This window comes from Grampus griseus (assembly GCF_964374135.1).
Source record: "Grampus griseus genome assembly, chromosome: 8".
Lineage (NCBI taxonomy): Eukaryota > Metazoa > Chordata > Mammalia > Artiodactyla > Delphinidae > Grampus > Grampus griseus.
In genome coordinates, this window is record NC_139002.1 from 83741038 (window position 1) to 83765323 (window position 24286).

Here is a 24286-nt window from a genome sequence, read left to right on the forward strand (position 1 = left end):
TCCTAAGAATAAAATATGAAGAAAGGATTTGGGTTACACAAATGTTCATATTAATCTTTTGTCTCAAATATTTCACTGTTTTGAAATAAGGTGAAATAAGAAAGACATTTCCATTCCATATAAGAGAACAGAATGGAAACAAAGCTAGGAAGGAGTATGGTCTGATTACTGGACAGTGGTTAAGAATGACTTGACTTAAGAAGAGCTCTAGTATTAGGGAATGAGAAGAAATAAATTTGAACTGGTAAGAGAGTCTTGATAATAGAAGACTTAAGAAACCACACAGAAGAATACAGATGGAAAGAATGTGTTTATGTTTAGAATATTATTTCCTCTCCTATTTGAAATTCTGAAGCTGAATGCCTTAACTCCAGGCAAACTGTTGTAGTTGCAGCTTTCTTCTGTAATGGTTTCTGATGGAATTGGAAGTGATTTGTTCCCTAGATCACTCTAATGGTTACCACAGAAACAATTCAAAATGAAAAAAACAGAGAAAAAGGACTGGGGAAAAAAATACATCAGGCTAACATATGAGTAACTAGAGTCTAGAAAAAGAGGAGAGAGAGTTAGGAACAGAAAAAGTATTTTAAAAAATAAAGGCCAAAAATTCAATAAATAATAGCACCCAACAGATCCAAGTAGTTCAACAAATCTCAAGCAGATAAATCCTCCCGCTCCCCAACAAAAAAAACAAAAGACACATCATGATCAAATTGCAAAAAAAAAAAAAGTGAGAAATATAAAATCATAAAAGCAGTTGAAAAACATCTCATTACAAAAGGGAAACTCAGATAAGAATGATATCCAATGTAGCATCAGAACCTGTATAGCCAGAATACATACAGTGGAACAGCACTATAAAGCTAAAAAAAACAAAAACAAAAAACCTACCTAGAATTCCACACCCAGTGAAAATATCTTTCAACACCAAAGAGGAAACATACACTTTCTCAGAAAAAAAAAGTTTTAGCAAAAGAAATGTTTAAGGAAGTTCTTTGGGCAAAAGAAAAACAATTGAAGTGGGCATTTGGATTTGTTAAGGGATAAAGAGTGGCAAAACCCATAAGTATATGAGTAAATGATCAAAAGACTTTTTTTTCTCACTTTAAAGTCTCTTTAAAAGATAAGTGTTTACATAAAAAATAATAACAAGGGCTTCCCTGGTGGCGCAGTGGTTGAGAGTCCACCTGCCGATGCAGGGGATGCAGGTTCGTGCTTCGGTCTGGGAAGATCCCACATGCCACGGAGCGGCTAGGCCCGTGAGCCATGGCTGCTGAGCCTGCGCGTCCGGAGCCTGTGCTCCACAATGAGAGAGGCCACAACAGTGAGAGGCCCGCGTACCGCAAAAATATATATATAATAATAATAACAACAAGATTTTCTGAGTTTAACATATGTAGCAAGATATATAACAATAGTAGCACAAAGAACAGGAGAGATAAATGGAATTGTATGGTATAAATTTCTTAGCTTATAATAAAATAATAAATATTATTCAAAGATTATGAAAAGTTAAATATATATATTGTAAATCCTGGAGCAGCTACACTCATACACACAAAATTAAACAAAGATATGCAGCTAATAAACCCACGGTAGAGACAAAATGAAATCATTAAAAGAATACCTAATTCGAAAGAGGTTAGCAAAGAAGATAAAAGGAAGAAAGAACAATTGAGACAAATAGAACACAAATGACAAGATTAAACCCAATCATATCAATAATTATATTAAATATAAATGGTCTAAACACTCAAAAGTAAGAAATCGTAAGACTGGAAGGAAAAGCAAGACCCAAATATATTCTTTCTACAAGAAACACTTTAAATATAAAGACACAGATACATTAAAAGTAAGAGGATGGACAACAGTATCTCCTAATAACATTAGTGAAAAGAAAATTGGAGCAACTATATATTAATATAAAACAAAGTAGACTTCAGAACAAAAAATATTAACAGAAATAAAGAGGAACATTGCATAATGATTTTTAAAAGTTAATTCATAAAGAAAATATAACAACCCTAGATGTATATGGCTTCACTAACACAGTTTCAAAGTATATGTAGAAAACACTGATAGAACTGAAAGGAGAAATAAACAAATCCACAATTACAGCAAAGATAACAGAAGATGTGAACAACACCATCAAGCAACTTGAGCAAACTGACATTTATAGAACACTCACAACCAACAAAGTAGAACATACATGGCACATTAGTTTACATCATATTCTAAGCCATAAAACAAATCTCAAAATTTTTCAAGGAATTAAAGTTATACAGAGTATGTTCTCTGACCACAATGGAAATAAGCTAGAAATCATAAAAGAAAATTACATAGAAATCCCCCAATAATTGGACATTTTAAAACATACTTCTGAATAATGGATAAGGAAATCACAAGGAAATTTTTAAATCTTTTGAACTGAATAAAAATGAAAATACAGCATATTGAAATTTGATATACACAGCTAAAGCAATGCTTTGAGGGGAATTTATAGCATTACAATATTTGTATTAGAAAAGTAGAATGGTCTAAAAATAATGTTCTAAGCTTTTGCTGTAAAAAACTAGAAAAAGAAGACTTAATTTAGCCCTACAAAAGCAGAAGAAAGAAATTAATAAAGAAAAAAATCGATAAAGTAAAAAGCAGACCCAAAAAAAGAAAAATTAGTTAAATCAAAAGTTATTTCTTAGAAAATACCAATAATATTGATAAACTTCCATTCTATCGATTTATATAGTCACCACTGTTTCCTGACTTTGTTTCCTTCCTTCTGAGTTCCCTTTTCTTCTTTCTGAAGTTTAACCCATCTTGAGTCTCCTTCTAGAGTATTCCTCCCTCCCTATCCAGGAATGCTTCCATCATCTTTACCTAACTCACTGATTCCAGTGCAGAACCAAGTCCTACAAGGTTGTTTGGTGCTCCTACTCTCTGATGCTATTATGAATAGTAAATATCTGGTCACAGAAGCAGTAAGTGGCTGGCTCAATTCTGAGGAATCAAACTTTGTGCTGCCCTTCACTCAGTAGGTCAAGGGGTCTCTATAAATCCATTGGTCCTATCAGTAGGTCTGCAAATTTGTTCAGCCTCCTTTCCTGAGCTAGAACAAGGTTGAGGTTGAGAGAACTGGGGAGCCCTGTCTTTGCATTCACACAGTGAACCAGCTCCCAGACCCCATCTCACATAGAGCCTTTTAAGTCCCTGTAATTCTTTAGTAAGTACCACATATTACTTCAAACGAGGACCCCAGAAGGCCTGTGACTTTAGTTCTGCTCATAGCTTTGTGCTTCTATTCTACCTCTGGTCCCTAGTGATATTCAAAATATTTAACAACCTAGTACATACCAGATACAAAACAATTACAACATATGCCAGCTTGGAAAGAAAGGAAGAAAGGGAGAAAGAGAAACAGAAAGGAAGGAAGGAGAGAGGGGAAAGAATATGTGATGTCTGAAACTGACTTTGAAATACATCAAAAAGTGGTTGAATGGATGGATAAAGAGATGAATAGATGGATAGCCATTTGACAAATCAAGTAGTATAGTAAAATGTTAATACTAGATTCTAGGTGGTAGGTGTACGGGTGTTCACTGTAAAATTCTTTCAGCATTTCTCTATGTTTGAAAAATTCAAGAATAGCATATGAAGTAAATTTTTAAATTTAAAAAGCCATGTTAAAAACAGAAATAGACCTACAGATAGAAAACAAACTCATGGTTACCAAAGGGGAAAGGGAGGGGGAGGAGGGATAAATTAGAAGTATGGGATTAACAGATACAAACTACTCTACATAAACTAGGTAAGCAACAAGGATTTACTATATAATGCAGGGAACTATATTCAATGTTTTGTAATAACCTATAATGGAAAATAATCTGAACATTATATGTATATATAACTGAATCACTTTGCTGTACATATGAAATGAACACAATATTGTAACTCAACAATACTTCAATTAAAAAAATTAAAAATAAAAAGCCATGTTGAAGTATATAGGATGAAATGTAGCCCTGATACTATATGTCAGTGGGCTGTGAATTCAACTTAGTGAGTCCAAGCCAGTATTTTGACAGTCAAAAGTTGTAAGGTCAAATCTTATTTTGAAAAACTCTTGTTTTATATTCATATGTGGAGGGGTATGTATATAATACTGAATTATAATGTAAAATTACTTTTTTTTTTTTTTTTTTACTATGGTCTGCTATCTCTCAGCTTTAGCAGAAAGAGGGGTAGGTGCATTAGATAAATTGAGGAGAAAGCTAAGGACAAAAGATGTCAATCTGGATTCTCATTTGGTATTCTGGGAAGGGTCTGTATTGAGGCTGCCCCCTTCACCAGCCTTGGGCAGAACGGGGGGAGATGGAGTCACAGAGTAAATGCAATGGAATAGTGTTGAGTTGCTTTCAGTTGGGGTATGGATAAGACCTACATATTCTCACATGGCCTCTAGGGAACTAAAAGGTAGCAAAATGGTAAGCCAAATGGGACACAAATATTAAGGGTCAAATGTCCCCAGTGACTGCACTGCAGAGGCTGCAGGGTGACCTACGTAGGCCATGGGCAAGATGGAAAATGTGGTAAAAACTCAGTGAGAGCCAAGCTAAAGCTAAAGCTTCCAGGGAGCACTCCTGACCAACCAGAGAGCAGCCAGTAGAAGTTCAGGACTTATATCCACTGCAAACCTCAGCAACAGACAAGACCAGTGATACCTCAGCAATTGGCATCACATGGCTCAAATGACCATTTTCCCTCCCTGGCACCATGAGGACTCCAAAATATTTTACTCACACACTATCTAAAAGAACTTAGAAAACTATATTCCCCCCACTTAGAAAGCACACCAACATTTTAAGTAAACATTAAAATATTTTTATTATTAGCTTACAAACAGTGGTGAAAGATGTGTTTTCTGGCATGTTATAAATATTGGTACTACTAATTAAAACTGTTAAGTTTTTCTTTTAAATCTATCCAATGAAATTAAATACCAGAACAATTTTATGTCAAACATCTTCTATTTTTAAAACTATATGGAGGACAGAGTCAAGATGGTGGACTAGGAGGACACGGAATTCATGTCTCCGCATAATTAGGGCACCTACAAGGCACTGGTGGGGGACCACGGACACCTAAGGGGATGGGAGGAACCCTCAGTGACCGGTTGTTTCAATTATATTTTTATTTTTCCTAATATACTTTTTATCTTTCTAATTTTATTTTGTTTTTTATTCTTTGATATTGTACTGCTCCTTTTTTCTTTTTTCCATTTTTGCCACACCACACAGCTTGCAGGATCTTGGTTCTCAGACCAGAGGTTGGGCCTGAGCTCCTGTGGTGAGAGCTCCAAGTCCAAACTGCTGGACTAACAGAGAACCTCAGACCCCAGGGAATATTAATTGGAGTGAGGCCTCCCAGAGGTCCTAATCTCAGCACCAAGACCTGGCTCTACCCAACTGCCTGCAAACTGCAATGCTGGACACCTTAGACCAAACAACTAGTAAGACAGGAATACAGCCCCACCTATCAAAAAAAAAAAAAGAAAAAAAAAAGACAAGACAAAAAAATATGTTACAGACAAAGGAGCAAGGTAAAAACCTACAAGAACAAATAAATGAAGATTAAACAGGTAACCTACCTGAAAAAGAATTCAGAGTAATGATAGTAAAGATGATCCAAAATCTCAGAAACAGAATGGAGAAAATATGAGAAACATTTATTAAGGATCTAGAAGAATGAAAGAGCAAACAAACAGTGATGAACAACACAACAAATGAAATTAAAAACACTCTAGAAAGAATCAATAGCAGAATAACTGAAGCAGAAGAACGGATAACTGAGCTGGAAGATAAAATGATGGAAATAACTGCCAGGGAGCATAATAAAGAAAAAGAATGAAAAGAATTGACAGCCTCAGAGACCTCTGGGACAAAATTAAACACACCAACATTCGAATTAAAGAGGTCGCAGAAGAAGAAGAGAAGAAAAAAGGGTCTGAGAAAATATTTGAAGAGATTATAGTCGAAAACTTCCCTAACATGGGAAAGGAAATAGTTAATCAAGTCCACGAAGTGCAGAGAGTCCCATACAGGATAAACCCAAAGAGAAACATGCCAAAACAAATATTAATCAAACTGTCAAAAATTAAATACAAAGAAAAAATATTAAAAGCACCATGGGAAAAGCAACAAATAACATCAAGGGAATCCTCATAAGGTTAACAGCTGATCCTTCAGCAGAAACTCTGCAAGCCAGAAGGGAGTGGCAGGACATATTGAAAGTGATGAAAGGGAAAGACCTACAACCAAGATTACTCTACCGAGCAAGGATCTCATTCAGATTCGATGGAGAAATTAAAACCTTTACAGACAAGCAAAGATTAAGAGAATTCAACTCCACCAAACCAGCTTTACAATAAAAGGTAAAGGAACTTCTCTAAGTGGGAAACACAAGGGAAGAAAATGACCTACAAAAACAAACCCAAAACAATTAAGAAAATGGTAACAGGAATGTAACATATTGATAATTACCTTAAATGTAAATGGATTAAATGCTCCAACCAAAAGAAACTGACTGGCTGAATGGACACAAAAACAAGACCTGTGTATATGCTGTCTACAAGAGACCTACTTCAGAACTAGGGACACATACAGACTGAAAGTGAGAAGATAGAAAAAATATTCCATGAGAATGGCAATCAAAGGAAAGGAGTAGCAATTCTCATATCAGACAAAATAGATCTTAAAATAAAGACTATAACAAGAGACAAAGAAGGACACTACATAATGATCGAGGGATCAAACTAAGAAGAAGATATAACAATTGTAAATATTTATGCACCCAACATAGGAGCACCTCAATACATAAGCATAAAAGGGGAAATTGACAGTAACACAGTAATACTGGGACTTTCACACCTCACTTTCATCAATGGACAGATCATCCAGAATGAAAATAAGTAAGGAAACACAACCTTTAAATGACATATTAAACAAGATGGACTTAACTGATATTTATAGGACATTCCATCCAAAAACAACAGAATACACTTTCTTCTCAAGTGCTCATGGAACATTCTCCAGAATAGACCACATCTTGGGTCAAAAATCAAGCCTTGGTAAATTTAAGAAAATTAAAATTGTATCAAGTATCTTTTCTGACCACAGTGCTATGAGATTATTATCAGTTACAGGAAAAAAACTGTAAAAAATACAAACACATAGAGGCTAAACAATATGTTACTAAATAACCAAGAAATCACTGAAGAAATCAAAGAGGAAATTAGAAAATACCTAGAAAGAAATGACAATGAAAACACAATGACCCAAAACCTATGGGATGCAGCAAAAGCAGTTCTAAGAGGGAAGTTTATAGCAATATAATCCTACCTCAAGAAACAAGAAACATCTTAAATAAACAACATAACCATACACTAAAGCAATTAGAGAAAGAAGAACAAAAAACCCCCAAAGTTAGCAGAGGAAAGAAATCATAAAGATCAGATCAGAAATAAATGAAAAAGAAAGGAAGGAAACAATAGCAAAGATCAATAAAACTAAAAGCTGGCTCTTTGAGAAGATAAACAAAATTGATAAACCATTAGCCAGACTCATCAAGAAAAAAAGGGAGAAGACTCAAATCAACAGAATTAGGAATGAAAAAGGAGAACTAACAACTGACACTGCAGAAATACAAAGGATCATGAGAGATTACTACAAGCAACTATATGCCAATAAAATGGACAACCTGGAAGAAATGGACAAATTCTTAGAAGAGCACAACCTTCTGAGACTGAACTAGGAAGAAATACAAAATATGAACAGACCAATCACAAGCACTGAAATTGAAACTGTGATTAGAATTCTTCCAACAAACAAAAGTCCAAAACCAGATGGATTCACAGACAAATTCTATCAAACATTTACAAAAGAGCTAACACCTATCCTTCTCAAACTCTTCCAAAATATAGTAAAGGGAGGAACACTCCCAAACTCATTCTATAAGCCACCATCACCCTGATACCAAAACCAGACAAAGATGTCACAAAAAAAGAAAACTACAGGCCAGTATCACTGATGAACATAGATGCAAAAATTCTCAACAAAATACTAGCAAACAGAATCCAACAGCACATTAAAAGGATCATACACCATGATCAAGTGGGGTTTATCCCAGGAATGCAAGGATTCTTCAATATACACAAACCAATCAATGTGATACACCATACTGACAAATTGAAGGATAAAAACCATATGATCATCTCAATAGATGCAGAAAAAGCTTTTGACAAAATTCAACACCCATTTATGATAAAAACTCCCCAGAAAGCAGGCATGGAGGGAACCTACCTCAATAAAATAAAGGCCATATATGACAAACCTACAGCAAATATCGTTCTCAGCAGTGAAAAACTGAAACCAGGAACAAGAGAAAGTTGCCCACTCAGACCATTATTATTCAACATAGTTTTGGAAGTTGTAGTCACAGCAATCAGGGACAAAAAAGAAATAAAAGGAATCCAAATCGGAAAAGCAGTAAAAGTGTCACTGTTTGCAGATGACATGATACTATACATAGAGAATCCTAAAGATGCCACCAGAAAACTACTAGAGCTAATCAATGAATTTGGCAGAGTAGTAGGATACAAAATTAATGTACAGAAATCTCTTGCATTCCTATACACTAATGAGGAAAAATCTGAAAGAGAAATTAAGAAAACACTCCCATTTACCATTGCCACAAAAAGAATAAAATACCTAGGAATAAACCTAACTAGGCAGAGAAAAGACCTGTATGCAGAAAACTGTAAGATACTGATGAAAGAAATTAAAGATGATACCAACAGATGGAGAGATATACTGTGTTCTTGGATTGGAAGAATTAATATTGTGAAAATGACTATACTACTCAAAGCAATGTACAGATTCAATGCAATCCCTATCAAATTACCAATGGCATTTTTTATGGAACTAGAACAAATCATCTTAAAATTTGTATAGAGACACAAAAGACCCCAAGTAGCCAAAGCATTCTTGAGGGAATAAAAAGGAGCTGGGGGAATCAGATTCCCTGACTTCAGACTATACTACAAAGCTACAGTAATCAAGACAATACGGTACTGGCACAAAAACAGAAACATAGATCAATGGAACAAGATAGAAAGCCCAGAGATAAACCCACACACATATGGTCACCTTATCTTTGATAAAGGAGGCAAGAATATACAATGGAGAAAAGACAGCCTCTCAATAAGTGGTGCTGGGAAAACTGGATAGCTACAAGTAAAAGAATGAAATTAGAACACTTACTAACACCATACACAAAAATAAACTCAAAATGGATTAAAGGCCTAAATGTAAGGCCAGACACTATAAAACTCTTAGAGGAAAATATAGGCAGAACACTCTATGACATAAATCACAAAAGATCCTTTCTGATCCACTTCCTAGAGAAATGGAAATAAAAACAAAAATAAACAAATGGGACCTAATGAAACTTAAAAGCTTTTGCACAGCAAAGGAAACCATAAACAAGATGAAAAGACCACCCTCAGAATGGGAGAAAATATTTGCAAACGAAGCAACTGACAAAGGATTAATCTCCAAAATATACAAGCAACCCATGCAGCTCAATATCAAAAAACCAAACAACCCAATCCAAACATGGGCAGAAGACCAAAATAGACATTTCTCCAAAGAAGATATACAGATTGCCAACAAACATATGAAATGATGCTCAACATCACTAATCATTAGAAAAATCCAAATCAAAACTACAATGAGGTGTCACCTCACACTGGTCAGAATGGCCATCATCAAAAAATCTACAAACAATAAATGCTGGAGAGGATGTGGAGGAAAGTGCTCTTGCACTGTTGGTGGGATGTAAATTGATACAGCCACTATGGAGAACAGTATGGAGATTCCTTAAAAAACTAAAAATAGAACTACCATATGACCCAGCAATCCCACTACTGGGCATATACCCTGAGAAAACCATAATTCAAAAAGACACATGCACCCCAATGTTCATTGAAGCACTATTTACAATAGCCAGGTCATGGAAGCAACCTAAGTGTCCATCGACAGATGAATGGATAAAGAAGATGTGGTACATATATACAATGGAATATTATTCAGCCATAGAAAGAAACGAAATTGAGTTATTTGTAGTGAGGTGGATGGACCTAGAGTCTGTCATACAGAGTGAAGTAAGGCAGAAAGAGAAAATCAAATACCGTATGCTAACACATATATATGGAATCTAAAAAAAGAAAATGGTTCTGATGAACCTAGGGGCAGGACAGGAATCAAGATGCAGATGTAGAGAATGGACTTGAGGACATGGGGAGGGGGAAGGGTAAGCTGGGACGAAGTGAGAGAGTAGCATTGACATATACACACTACCAAATGTAAAACAGATAGCTAGTGGGAAGCAGCTGCATAGCACAGGGAGATCAGCTCTGTGCTTTGTGACCACCTAGAGGGGTGGGATAGGGAAGGTGCGATGGAGACGCAAGAGGGAGGGGATATGGGGATATATGAATGCATATGGCTGATTCACTTTGCTGTGCAGCGAAAACTAGCACAACATTGTGAAGAAATTATACCCCAATAAAGATATTAAAAATAATAATAAAACTATATGGGAAAGCTCTTCTTTAACAATCAGAAGACTACCTGTTCCTTTTTCTCATCAACTTCATATATTTCTATCCCATTTCTACTTTAACAGAAACACTTTTATAACAAGGAAAGGTTCAGAGCCCTACAAGAAGGTTATGGCACCAACATTTCAAAATGTCCCTCTGTTTGATATCCAGGAGGTTTTTACACTCCGGGGTGAAGCACCAGAGTAGATTCAGGATAAGGGAGAGGTGTGCTTTGCCTAAGGATGGTGGAAGATGGGAAAGGAGAAGTGGCATGCACCTCTGCTGCAGGCACATTCTCAGGGAGGATAATTTTAGTACAAAGTACATATGAAAGTTGAGCATCTAGTCAGTCATTTCTTAAAACTACCCCTTTTTGGTCTATGTGTACCTGCAGAGAAACAATACCAGTTGTGACTTAACCCCCCCTTCCCCAATAAACCGTTCTGGGAAGGAACACAGAAGGGCAGAAATATGAGTATCTGCGCCCCTTTAGCCAAAAGGCTGGGCGTTATCTAAAAGAATTAGTTAAATTATCTGGCCTCGACCAAAAAGTTTTTACCTTTCCCCGACTACCATGAGTGGTACCTTGTTGTGAAAGGTCAAATCAGATTTAGGCAAAAATTTTTAAATACTTTTTTCCATACCTTGTCTAGAGTGTGTGTGAATTTGCTTTCTTGAAACATGTATCTCCTTCCTAAAGTAAACTCTAGTGTATGGTTTCCAAACTAAGTGACTTTCATTCCCCATCTACAGTCCTCAACCATTCCAAGATCTCAGATGCTTCAATCCTGAGGCTGAGGAAGGCTTTTGTCCTCAGTCTTATACTCAAAACAGGCCACAAATTTAGCCTTTTTCCTTACCTCCTAAAAAAGTTATACATACAGTCAAAGCGATACAGTGACAGAGTCAACCAAAGAGACAGCTGTTATAAAACTTTTGTCCCATCACCAGACCAAGCTACCTATATGGATTATGAATTAATATTTTTATGAATCTTGTAATACAAAAAATAGAACAATTATGTCTTATTAGGGAGGAGTTGTTGATAGAGTTAATTTTAAGTATAGTCATGTAAAATACATCCAATGGTTTTAAAATCTTGTTTTGACATTTTTAAATTATTTAATATACTGTGAGGCTCAAAAAAATATGGACCAACCTCAATGTCTGAGAAGTCTTATCTATACCCACTGCCCTATTTTTCCAACATCAGTTCTTTCTTTAACCCTATTCACTCTAAGGTTTCATCATCTTTCAAAGTCCATCAGTAACCTTTTTTGTACCAAGTATAACCTGTTTGAAAATAATATCTTACTCCCAACTTCACGCCATTGCCTGTATGAGTCTCTTTTTAAAACCTCCCCATATTTCAGTTATTGAAACATACCTTACCTACTCTAACAGCAGTGGTGGGGCTCTAGTCCCATTACAACTCTACCTCAATTGCCTTATCTTCAACATTAATAATAAAGGTATCACTTATATGCTGAATCTAAAAAGTCAAACTCATAGAAACAAAGAATGGAAAAGTGGGTGCCAGGGGCTGGGGGTAGGGATAATAGGGAGAGGTTGGTAAGGGAGTACAAACTTTCAGCTATAAGATGAATAAGGTCTGAGGATCTAATGTAAAACATGGTGACTATAGCTGATAACACTGTATTATGTAATTGAAATTTGCTCAGAGAGTTGAACTTAAATGTTCTCACATACATATAAATATGCGTATATATATACAAGGTGATGTACATGTTAACTAGATGGTGAGAATTCTTTCACAATATACATATGTCAAATCAACATAATGTAGACTTTAAATATCTTATAATTTTATTTGTCAGTTATACCTCAGTAAAGCAGAAAAAATTAACAATAAAGATGATGATGAATGATGATAGCTAACATGTACTGGCCACTTACTATGTCCTAGGTACTATGTTAAGAGTTTTATATACATTAGCTATTTAATTCTCACAACAACACAATGAGGTAAGTATTATTAATGCTGTTACTCTTATTATTATCTACAAGATGAGAGGACTGTACTAGATGGCCTCCAAAGTTCATTTCGGCCTTAAAATGCTTTTATTCTACGTTTTATTTTTCTTTTATTTAAGTTCACATATAACATAGAATCTATACCATATTTTTTAGCACTTAATTATATACTTATAAGCATATTTCCTAATAGTTTCATGTGGGTATGTTTTATCTCCAGAACAAGAATGTAAGCTTCCTGAGGGCAAGGTCTGGGATCTTCAACACTGGCTAACACACAGACTGAGCTCCTAAGGAGTATTCAACACTTCATCATTTGAGTCTGTCTTCTTTGCCTCTCTATTTTTTGGGGAGGAGGAAAGAGAATCTTTTCGCACCAAACAAGACAAGATTAATTCAGTGACTGCCAGAATGATAGTCCTTAAGGACACCTCGCTATATAGTTTATTGATAGGGATCCTGAGAGACACTGCAAACTCTAAAGGTGTCCATCTGGTGGTTGGATGGTGAATACACTGTGCCCTAGGGGGTGTGTGTGTGTGTGTGTGTGTGTGTGTGTGTGTGTGTGTGTGTGTGTTTCACAATTTATTTTGTTTTGTGAAGACTAGGTTACCTTATCTACCCAACGCCAAATTAAAACCAGATCATGATAAAAGATCCTTTGTTTTTGTGTTACTCATAGAATGTGGAATCCAGGGCCAGAAGTATAATCAGGATTTTTAAATGTTATTTAATTTTTTATTTTATTTACTTAAAATTAATTTAAATTGTGAAACCACATGGGGATAGTGTATTGGGCAGTATGGCTTTAGAAGATATAACTCACCTGTGGCTTGCCAAGCCTGAAGACTAGGACCTTTCTAGTGCCTTTTATTTATGCTATCACTCTGTTCTCTGATACTTTCAACATTTACTTCCCAGTGACATATACTGAGTGCTGATGAATGGACTCTTGCCCTATTCTTTTTCCATGCATGATTGGCTCTGTTTAGGATCTTGAAATCTTAAATGTAACAGGATGCTAATTATTTTTTAGGAAATTATGTAAAATTGTTTTTCTGACATAGTTAATGAGAAAATTTGACTGAAGAGAGTAGTAAATTAATGTTATACTCATTTCCATCTGCTGTTACATACATAAAATATAAGCAAATAATGAATTATATTATTTGAAAATCAGCAATATGTTGTTATGATTAACGTTTATTCAAGCTATGCTATTAAAAACAGGTGAGAGAAAATCACATTTCTCTTAATAAAATAAAGCAACTATTTCCAAAATGTTTACACTTAAGAGTCTCCCTTTCATTAATCAGTAGTCAGACTTAATAATCAAAGACTTTAACTATCAATTACTCACAACATTGATCAATTAGAATAGAAAATACTAGTCAATCCTCAAGACAGTTGTTTTTCTCCCCCTAAGAATATGCCTTCAATACTGTTTAGCTCTTCAAGAGAAAAAAATTTCATATTCTTGTCCATTCACACAAACCTCTCAGGGAGCATTATTGTTTTGCAAGGAGGGGGCGGCAGGCAGGGGGCCCAGGATGTTGACGGAACAGATAGGATGTCAGGTGAAGATAGAATGCTGTGCCCTCTCTAACCAGCTGAAGACTCCGCATGATTGTTTTCTTACAAATAATACCTGTGGGTGTTGAAACTGTTCAGGGAATCTATCAAACACACTCTTTCACTTTGCTGCTGTAACTCTGTAAAATTTATTCTCATTTCAAAAGAGTCATAGGCAATAATACCTTTAGGTGGTTGAGTAATTTAAAAGAAAATTTGTCAGGTCTACTTTCACTTACTTTACCAGAAAAATTCTATACTTATTTAGAGGTTTTAAGATGCAACATTTTCTACTCAGTACGATTAAAATCTCAAAATAAGAGCTCTTCATCTAAAGAGTTGTCTTAAGTTACATGTCAGTTGTATTAGGATGTTTGAGGATAAAACTTTGATCAGAAAAGGAAAATAAATTAATGTTACAATCATTTCCATTTTTTACAATTATAGAAGTCATTCACACATAGATGTATGAGAACAGAAAATACCTAAATAGTATAATATTACAAAAGTGCATTACTAATATATTAATGCCAAATTATTTTTCTTATAGAAATGTGAATGCCAAGGTCTATAAACTTATAAAACTTATCTATACAAATTGAAAAATAAATGGGAGAATGAAAATAATAACCTTTCCAGATTAACTTTCCTTATTAAGTCATCAATACCTATATTAAGTTTGCTTTATATTAAGTATCATGAAACACTTAAATGCCGATTTAAAAATTTTTTCTATTATGCAATAGGCATTTTCAGTCACCAGTTCAAAGGGAGAAAGACCTCAATAATGCTTAGGTTCAAAATGTATTTTCCATATTAGCTCATTCAAAAAATATTATAAAATTAAATAATCTTTTAATTAATCAAGAAAAATAAAGAGATAACTAGTATTTTTTAAAGTGTTTATGTAAAGATGAAGATGTATTTTAAACAATCCACAAATGGAACTTACAGTTAATTAAAACGTTCAAAATCACATAAGCAGGAAAGTCTAGTTTCTTATATAGTTATTTTTAAATTCCACTTTTCACTAAGTTGGCTCTTAATTTTTGAAGGAGTGTTTAATATTTAAAAAGATAATATTTTTAATTGAAAGGTATCCAACTGAGATGTCAATAAAGTTGTTTTTATATAATTGAATTATCTTGTAAAAACGGACAATCTTCAAGTCTAATTTTTTTCCAAAGTGAGTTATTTAATACAGAGTTTTCATGGTTAAAAAAAAAAAAAAGTTCAATTTTGAGCCAAAATACATATTTAACATTTGGTAGTGTAATTCTAAGAAAATTAGAAAAAAATACAGATTTGAACATTTTTTCCTGACCTGAACAGTTTTATAGAGAATCAAATGAAATGTTCCATGAAGATAAATGTGTCATGGATAAAGGATGGAAAATAAACAGTATTTCAATATCATTTCTTTTTTAGCCCATTGTCAGTTTTTTCTCCCTCTCTGCAATAATTACCTATGCACAAACTCTAGGTGGCAATATTGCACTTACTGTACTTTCAAGAAAATGGTCACAGTCAGTCCCCACATATTCTCTTTATCAACATTTTATGTGCCATGGATCTATAGCCTCTTATTATAAGTGTAATGAAGCAGAAGTTATTGAAGCATTTTATTGATTGCTCAGATCACAAGTTTACTGCCATACTGAATTGCACCTTACTCGCTGAAGCAAACTGCTGACACCTTTTTTAAAAAGTGACAACTACATCTATTTCATGACCAGAAATCCATTTTCATCTCTATCAAGACAAGAATGCAATTTTCACTTCATTTAACTGATGTTAGGCCTTCTCAAAGCATGACACTTAGAAAAAGACACAAGTTTAAGGTCTTAAAATACTTCAAGTAACTAGAATGCAGCTTGGTTTTAGGGGGGGAAAAATCAACATCACTCAAATCTATAAACAACCTAATATTCTAAAAAATTACCTATCAGAACCTTCAGTAGTAGTTTTCGTCCTGAAACATCTGTAACATTGTTTTAATGTTTTTAATAGTAAATTATGTTTATATATTACAGACTTTGTTCCAAGGTTTCAAAGGACATCAAGAAGTTCAAAACTGGAATATTTTGGGTATTGCTCCAGGAACGCTAAATAAAGAACAGAGCTCAATTTTTAATATATAGATAAATGGGGATCTGATGTATAGCAAGTGACCACAGTTAACAGTACTGTTTTATATACTGAAAAGTTGCTAAGAGAGTAGATCTTGAATGTTCTCACCATACACACACAAAAAAAAATGTTAATTATGTGAGGTGACAGAGGTGTTAACTAATCCTACTGCCGTGATCATGTCACAATACATAAGTGTATAAAATAATCACATTGGATACCTTGAGCTTACACAATGTTATATGTCAATTATCTCTCAATAAAGCTAGAAAAAAAAGTAGCTGGTATACTAAGAAAAAAGCATATATAGGAAATGAAATAGAAACGGTTTTTCCTTCAATAATGTTAGGACCAATAAATGATTTTGATTGACCTACAACACAGATCTGAAAAGACAAACTCTCAACACTTCTTTTATGGGAAATTAAAATATTAGATTCCTTAAAGATACTTTTTGCAATAAACAAATTCTGTCAGCACTAAATGTAATTCAAGCACATTTTGAACTGAATTTATTCTGAATAGAATTATATTATTATTATTGCTTTTATATCTAAGTACCAAACTTATTGAAAAGTGTGGGTAAAGTGAACCAACATTAACTTAGGAATTCTTTTAACAAACTATAAGTGCTTTGGTAGAAGTTAGTCTAATGTAATAATAAAATACATTTCAGTTTTAAACTGCAAAACCAATATATGCTGATGTTGGATGGTCATTTCCTCATCTAATTATATGCCCACACAATAAAGTTACAGTACAGTTCCAGTTTAAAAAGTGAAACCTAATCTATGAAATAGAAACTTAGTGTCTGAGATTTTTAAACCTAACGCATCAAATATGGAACATTAGAATATAATAGCATTCAAAAAAGTACCTTGCTTAAATTACTAAACACAAAGGACCATATACAGCCCCAAAAATCACTCAGGTAGAAAATTACAATTTTCAACAAACTTCATTAAGTAATGACCTATTACAAATAGCCCAAGTACCTATTTCCAAATTAAAATTACAGAAATAAAACATTTCCCTGCAGTTTCAGACATAAATAGAAATTGTCATTTTTTTCAATATACTGCCAAAGTTTAGAAATATCCCAAGAGTTTAAGAAATATTTAAGGATATTTTTCTGTTTATTTTTTTAAAGCTGTCAAACAAGCTAAAATTTAATTTCAAAGTTGATCGTTACTTTCAAAAGGGATGAAAATTAGGAGTAGTACTAAACATTCCTTCAAATTTTTTCATGTCTTAACTACCACAGGGACTATGATTTTCTTCATAATTAAGATGATGGTTGTTAAAATATTATAATTAGATACTCATTTCGTGTCTCCCTGAATTTCAGAAATGACTACGCAAACGACAACAACTGTTAAACCACACTGTGAACCACTTTAAAGGATCAAAACTGTGTGTTTATGAGTTCTTTTAAAAACTGTATTTTAAAAGAAGAGTGCTATGCCTTCACTATGCAAAAGTCTCCTGGAATTTTGTTGCTTGGGGGAAAAAAATTCAAAGGAGTATCAAAATTGGGAAGACATTTCCAGAAATATCTATTTCTCAAAAATCAGGTTCGTACTTAAGATCAGCCGTTCCAAATCATTATTTATATGGCCTCCTGGCACAGCTCCATGGACTTTTACGGATCTCTACAGTGTTGCTGAACAGACTGACATATATTTTGTTTACTGACAGCGACTAAAAGCTCTATGGAGGATCATAAATAAAGAAGATCATGTTTAAAAATCACTAATATCATTTTAAAAGGTAGTGCAGGGTTGTGTTTTGGCCTCTGTTTAGCTGTGTTAGGCCTATGAATGACAGCTTCCCTGCTTGAAGCACACAGAAAGCACAGCCTTCCTCATTCACTGACAGGACTGTGGCCTTTTCACACGTTCCCTCCACAGCAGTGTTTGTCCCCAAACACTGGAACTCCACACAATGGCATTCCTACTTCAACACCCCACCATCAGCACCACCACATAACAAGAATGCTAATGAGATGGAACAGCCCTGTCGCTGAAAGTGTTAACTGCATTTCATAGGAAAGCATTTACATGACTTCAAAGATTACCAATTAAATAGATTCTGCTTAGCTCTGAGCAATTTCCAAAATGTTTCCACTTTTAAGGAACTAAATGTGATAAATGTAAGACTAAGTGACTTTATGCTGTCCTAAATATAATATCTCATTTTATATACACGAATCAGTATATTTTTAAGACCATATTAATGTAGTGGGCTTAATTCAGTTGCATGCTTGTAATAGACAAGTTAAAGTTAAAAACTGAAAAGTGAGTAAGTTCGTAAACATAAAGCCGGTGGTTCTGACTCTTCTTTTAAAGCTCTGTTATCACAATTTATTTAAAAGAAATTTCCTTGGGGAATTCCAAAACATCAATTTAAAGTCGACAATCTTTTGACAGAATCCTAGTAAAACAATGTTGCTGTCTTTATATATGATCTCAGAAGTGGAATAAATGGAAATGATATCAAGAGGTCATATAATTCTATAATTTATAAGCTTAGGCTTGTTAAGGAAATAGGAATGATCATCCATCTCCATTTTACCAAACACAATCTTATATAAAACTAAACAGAAAAGGCTATCCCTAAGGTCAAATGAAGTAAATGCAGTTCAAATAAAGTTCATTAATGCTAAGAGGAATATTTGCTAAGAAATCTTACTCACAAATAAAGCTACTTCCAGGCTTAACACTTAACCACTGATGACCCGATAATGGTACCACTTCAGTGACTTTTATGAACATTGCAGATAATTTTAAATTGTCGTAATATAACAATACAAAAGAAAAGAGACTCAAGAATACATATAATTGGGCGTACCTAAAAGAAATAGGAACTTGCATGGAAATGCATAATGGGCAAATTTCTATTTTTTTCCTTCAATTTTGTATTTTAAAATAAAACTTAACCAAGTATCATATTAAAACTGTTGAGTGAAAAACTTTAAGTTATTATAAGTGAGCAAAATAAAAAGGTTTAGTTAGAAATGGCAAAGAGCCTAGATTCTTAAAATATTCCTAATTTGGCATAATGTTGAAAGTCATAATGTTGATGATATAGACAATCAGATGCTCAGACATTCAGAGACACTAAAAATGTTAATTTTGTTCACATTTACATTTAATATTTCTTTTAATAAGATGTATTTCTCATCAATTTTGAGTCATAAAGAAAATTTTTAAACTAAAGCAGTAATTCTTAAAGCATTTTCTTCTCACAATACAAGGAACTTTTCAGTCCAGTACAATTGTTTATATCTATTTAAACTTTTAAATGTTTAGAACAATGGGAGAAAAACCAAACATGCCACAACTACTTTCTGAGCTATTTATTATCTCTAACACCCTCACTTTAAATGAAACTTATGTTTCTTTTTTTTTAGATTTGATTTAAATTGTTCAAATTATTTTAGATTTGATTTAAACAATATTTTTCCTGCATTGGAGAATTGTCTCATGTTTTCTTAACATTAAATAATTTTAAACTGTCAAATTAGTAGAATCAAGCCATTTAATAACAAATAAATGACTGTAATCAAATTGGTCATAATGCATAGTATAATATCATTGTGTCCTAAAAGTTAAATATTTCTGTTAAAATAACTTAATCTGAATACAAAAAAATATGTTTTACACCAGTTTTTATATATGATATTAGCTTAATAAAGAATATTAAAAATAAGTTTGGATTTTTATTTTTTCATATTTATTATTATAAATAGCCTTATCTATGATAATAATCCCATTTCTGGATACACTGACATAATTAACTTGGAAACTAACCACTTTTTGAGAATGAAAGTTTCGCACGGGGAGATGTTTCTTGCTAGTTCTCGATACCTTAGTTCAAGAATTTCTTCTAGTCAATACAAGTTGTTCTTTTCCTAACCAGACAGCAGGAGGTGCTGTGTGAACACTGAGACTGAATCCCATTCCCACCTCCCCTCCCCCTGCATACAGAGAATAATAGCATGATGCTTTCAAAATATTCATTTTTCAGCAGCCTGTGGTCTGAGATAATGAGCCCTTTTCTAAACTGGAAACTCCCAGTTAGAAATGTAAAACCTAGCCCTTATTTAATGTGGTAAAATGTATGCTTACCTTCTTAAGATCAAGTGCAAAGAGGATTCTAAAATTGTGGCAACTTCATTTTTATTTTATAAACAGCATCAATCATTCTGCTTTACAATATGAATTCTACTTTAAGATAAATCAAAGTCCCTATAAGTAGTAACATAAATATCAAAGTTTTCACATACATTCCCCCTTCTCCCCCATCACATACAGACTCTCTCTCTCTCCCTCTCTTTCTCTTTCTCTTTCAGTCTCACAGTTATGGAATAGAAACTTACAAATTAAAGGACAAAATCTAGTTTAAACAAATTCAAATACATTAATTCTATTCTTATACTTTCAGATCCGGAAACATACAAGTTAAATAAGTATAAATGAAATAAGTTGCTCTTGACATGAAGTTAATTCACAATTTCATTTCCCAGAATATGATTGGTTATATTTTAGCCCATCATCTACAATAGCAAGTCTAATTTCATACTGGAAAAAAAAATAGAAGGGTGAACATTTAAAGCTTCAGATGCTTTAGGAGCTATTCGTTTTCTTATTTAAAGTAACTGTCTATAGAATTTCCACATAAGGAGCTGCCTTCGCTTTGCACAGTATGCAGCAAGAAAAGATGAGACATATAACATCTCACAGCAAAAGATAGATACAATTAGCCCCATTATTGTTGGCTTTGAGATTACAGAAGAAGCATTTTGGCTCCCAAACGGGCACTGAGCTCACGAAATACATGTCACAGTTCTTTTATGACATGATGTCAATCATTGTCTCTATACAACCAAGTACATTTTAAAACATACAATAAAGCAGTTTTTAAAGAGGGAGGACTCACCTGTTTATAATATTTTTTTGCAGACTTTAATCGTTGGTACAAGGCCAAAAGAACTCCTTGGATGTACATCTTAGCTCCTGAGGGGCTGAAACCTTCTCCCTTAGAGACCCAAACTGGTCCCCGCAAAGGTGTGATGGAATTTTGCAGGCATTTTTCAAGCAGAGGAACTATACGAGAAAATAAGGGAAAATAAATTCTTTTGACCCAAACGAGATACACTGCCTGGAACACAGCCCCAGTACCAGAGCTAACTCTTAACATCTATTATTTATATGTGACCTGGGTTAAGTCATAAAGAGGCAATTCCTGCATTACTAGTGGCCACCATGAAGGATGTATTTATATTGAGACACCCCCCATGCAAGACTCATAAGCTTTGTGAGCACACCTGAATAGTTCTGAAGTGTGCCTAACTAGCTGCACAGAGTGTCATGGTGTGCACTGATTGCCTTATCTTCTCATTTATCACAGATGAGTTGGAACCAACCTTGCTGAAATCTACTTGCATTGTCCTGATAAAATTGTATGATCCATGTTGTTTCTGTATATAGCTTCCCGTAGAGGGGTCTATATACCTAAAACATCACATCTGGGAATTATTCATAAAATATAATCCACACCTTTATAAGCCATCCTATTCAAGTCTTTTCACTGCCATCACTTAAATAACCCATAAAACAGGGTGGCAAGGCTGTTTAAAAATAAGGGGGAGAATCTTAAGCAAGTATTTACCATACCTTTTTGTTTTTAAGCTTCTGGGGTATAAACTAGTCAAAGATTTAGGGATGCTATTCCAGTACGCATTTGGTAAACAGAAGATATTTACCTGTGGGCCTGTATTGCAACATCCATATGGACTTGACAGACATGTTTATACACTTTTTCACACGATTAGCTTATAAAGTCTTTCTAGTGTAAAATAGTCAAATAACATGGCAGCTAGCTAACACTTTTCAAGATTTAATTTCCCTCTGAAATGCTAGAAATAAAGAAATTTTTAAAATCTTAAGCACATTTGGGCACCCAGAAAAATGAAAGGGTGTCATTTTTTTTAAACTTTGTCTTTAAGTGTATACATGTGACACAACATAAACATACAAAATAACTATATGGCTTGGCGACCTTATTCTAATATATACATCTACTGGAAAAGAAATTAGATAGATCACCAGCGAAGAAAATACGTCCGTGTCATTGGTTATGTTATATGTTGCATATTTGATGCAGAGAGGCCTAGCGTAGCAATCTGGAAATTGAATTACAATTAGGTTCAGCTGAGCTGCTGAGCGGCTGAGTTATGCAAATGGCCTTTGCTACTGGTATTCTGCTGATTTTTGTTCTTAGTAAAAAAGTATGCGTTTTATGGCACTAAGTTCTACAACTCTCTACCAAAGCACAATTTAAATTCTTTCTAACATATTCATCACTAAGGATAACATTGGAAATAGAGTTTAAGATTTTCTAAGACTACTGTAAATAAAGTTAAAAGGAAATCATGACCCAGTGATTATTTAGACATCTTCAGATGTGTGCATGAAATTCACTCACCAGACTGAGAAACTAATTCCTAAAATTCACATATTGAAACTATCCTTACATTCCTGGAGCAATAGCTATTCTCTATAAGTTTTATCACAACAGATATCTCAAACGTTTAAAAAATATTAGGTCACATACAGTACTAAAGAAATAAAAAGAGAAATAAACTTATTTTTAGAATTATAACTCTTTAATATTTAAAAAATGTATAATATAAATCAATTTTGCTTATAATGTTTCCTAAAGAAACCTAGTTTAAGAATCAGCAGTGCTTTTAGCTAGCTACAACATTCATGTGTTACTATGTGTTGAATTTTAATTTGTAAACTTTTAATCGGTACACTCATTGAACTTAGTACAGTTTTTATACATGGAAAGGCATCACATAAACAGCTGTTAAACTGAAAAACAATTAAGTAAATTGAGAAGAAAGTAATAAACTTGAATGATTTACATCCAAGATTTAATCTTGAATTTAAACCTAAGAACACTTTATCAGATTCTCTAGTCTTACAGCTTTATTCATCTATGCTTGTCACAAAGTAACTTTCAAATTCTTTATGCCAGCCCAAAGGATTCCAGAAAAGAATTTCATAGATTTTCTAACACAAAACTCTACTCTTTTTCAGAGTTTGTACATTCCATAAGAATTTAAGAAAAAATACAGCTTAGGGAAAAAAATACAAATTATATCAAAACACAAGCAGTGTCAGAGTTGATATAGGATGGAAAACAGCTCCCATGCTCCACATGATTTATGTAATTAGGAATACTATGGAAACCAGAAACAGCAAAGCAAAGAAAGCAGTATTCACAAGCAGGTTTTATAAGGGACTTCAGAATCTGCTCTGAACTTGTTGAATAATCTGTTCAGTATTCCAGAATCTCCCTGCTGGAAGCAGGGTCCTCATTATAACCACAAGAGCGCTAATAAAGGTTAGCCTCTGAACTAGGGATTAGAAGGCTCTTTCTTTTTGGAAGCTGCAAACTAGTAACTTTGATGATCTTCTTGAAAAGGAAGACAAAGCACACTCCAAGAACAAACAATGTTTCCACTAACTAGGAAGGTACAGAAAACATAAGAAAATGATACGCCTAAGCACTTAGAAAGGAAGTATAAATAAGCTTAATATATTTGAAAAATAAAATTTATTAATCAGTTCAAATTAAAGAACTCTCCCTAAAAAAGAAGACTTGGCCTAAGGTGATAGTTTTGAAATATAATAGAATAATTGATTTTTTTAAAAAAGAGAAGTCAGTTGACTTTTCAACCTCAATCATAGATTTTAACATGAGTGAGAATTATTTTTTAAGCATTTTAGTGGATGTTCATAATATTCTATACTAAAAACTCATAAGTGTTCTTAACCAATGGTTTTATCTCTTTTATGTTGAGTTCTCCTTTTTCTGTTTCTGAAGCAAAACTTCATTCTGTTAAAGAAGACTACTGCG

The 24286-nt window shown here is 33.8% G+C and overlaps 1 protein-coding gene across 1 annotated transcript in view; it reads right to left on the minus strand.

Moving 5' to 3' along the window:
• Window positions 1-24286, minus strand: part of DCDC1 (doublecortin domain containing 1) — a gene marked incomplete at both ends in the record, with an annotated part of 429210 nt that overhangs the window by 320708 nt on the left and 84216 nt on the right. Inside the window, one exon of the mRNA XM_082661206.1 lies at window positions 21296-21462. Coding sequence (XP_082517332.1) covers window positions 21296-21462 — 167 coding nt within the window. The remainder of the gene's footprint in view (window positions 1-21295; window positions 21463-24286) is intronic.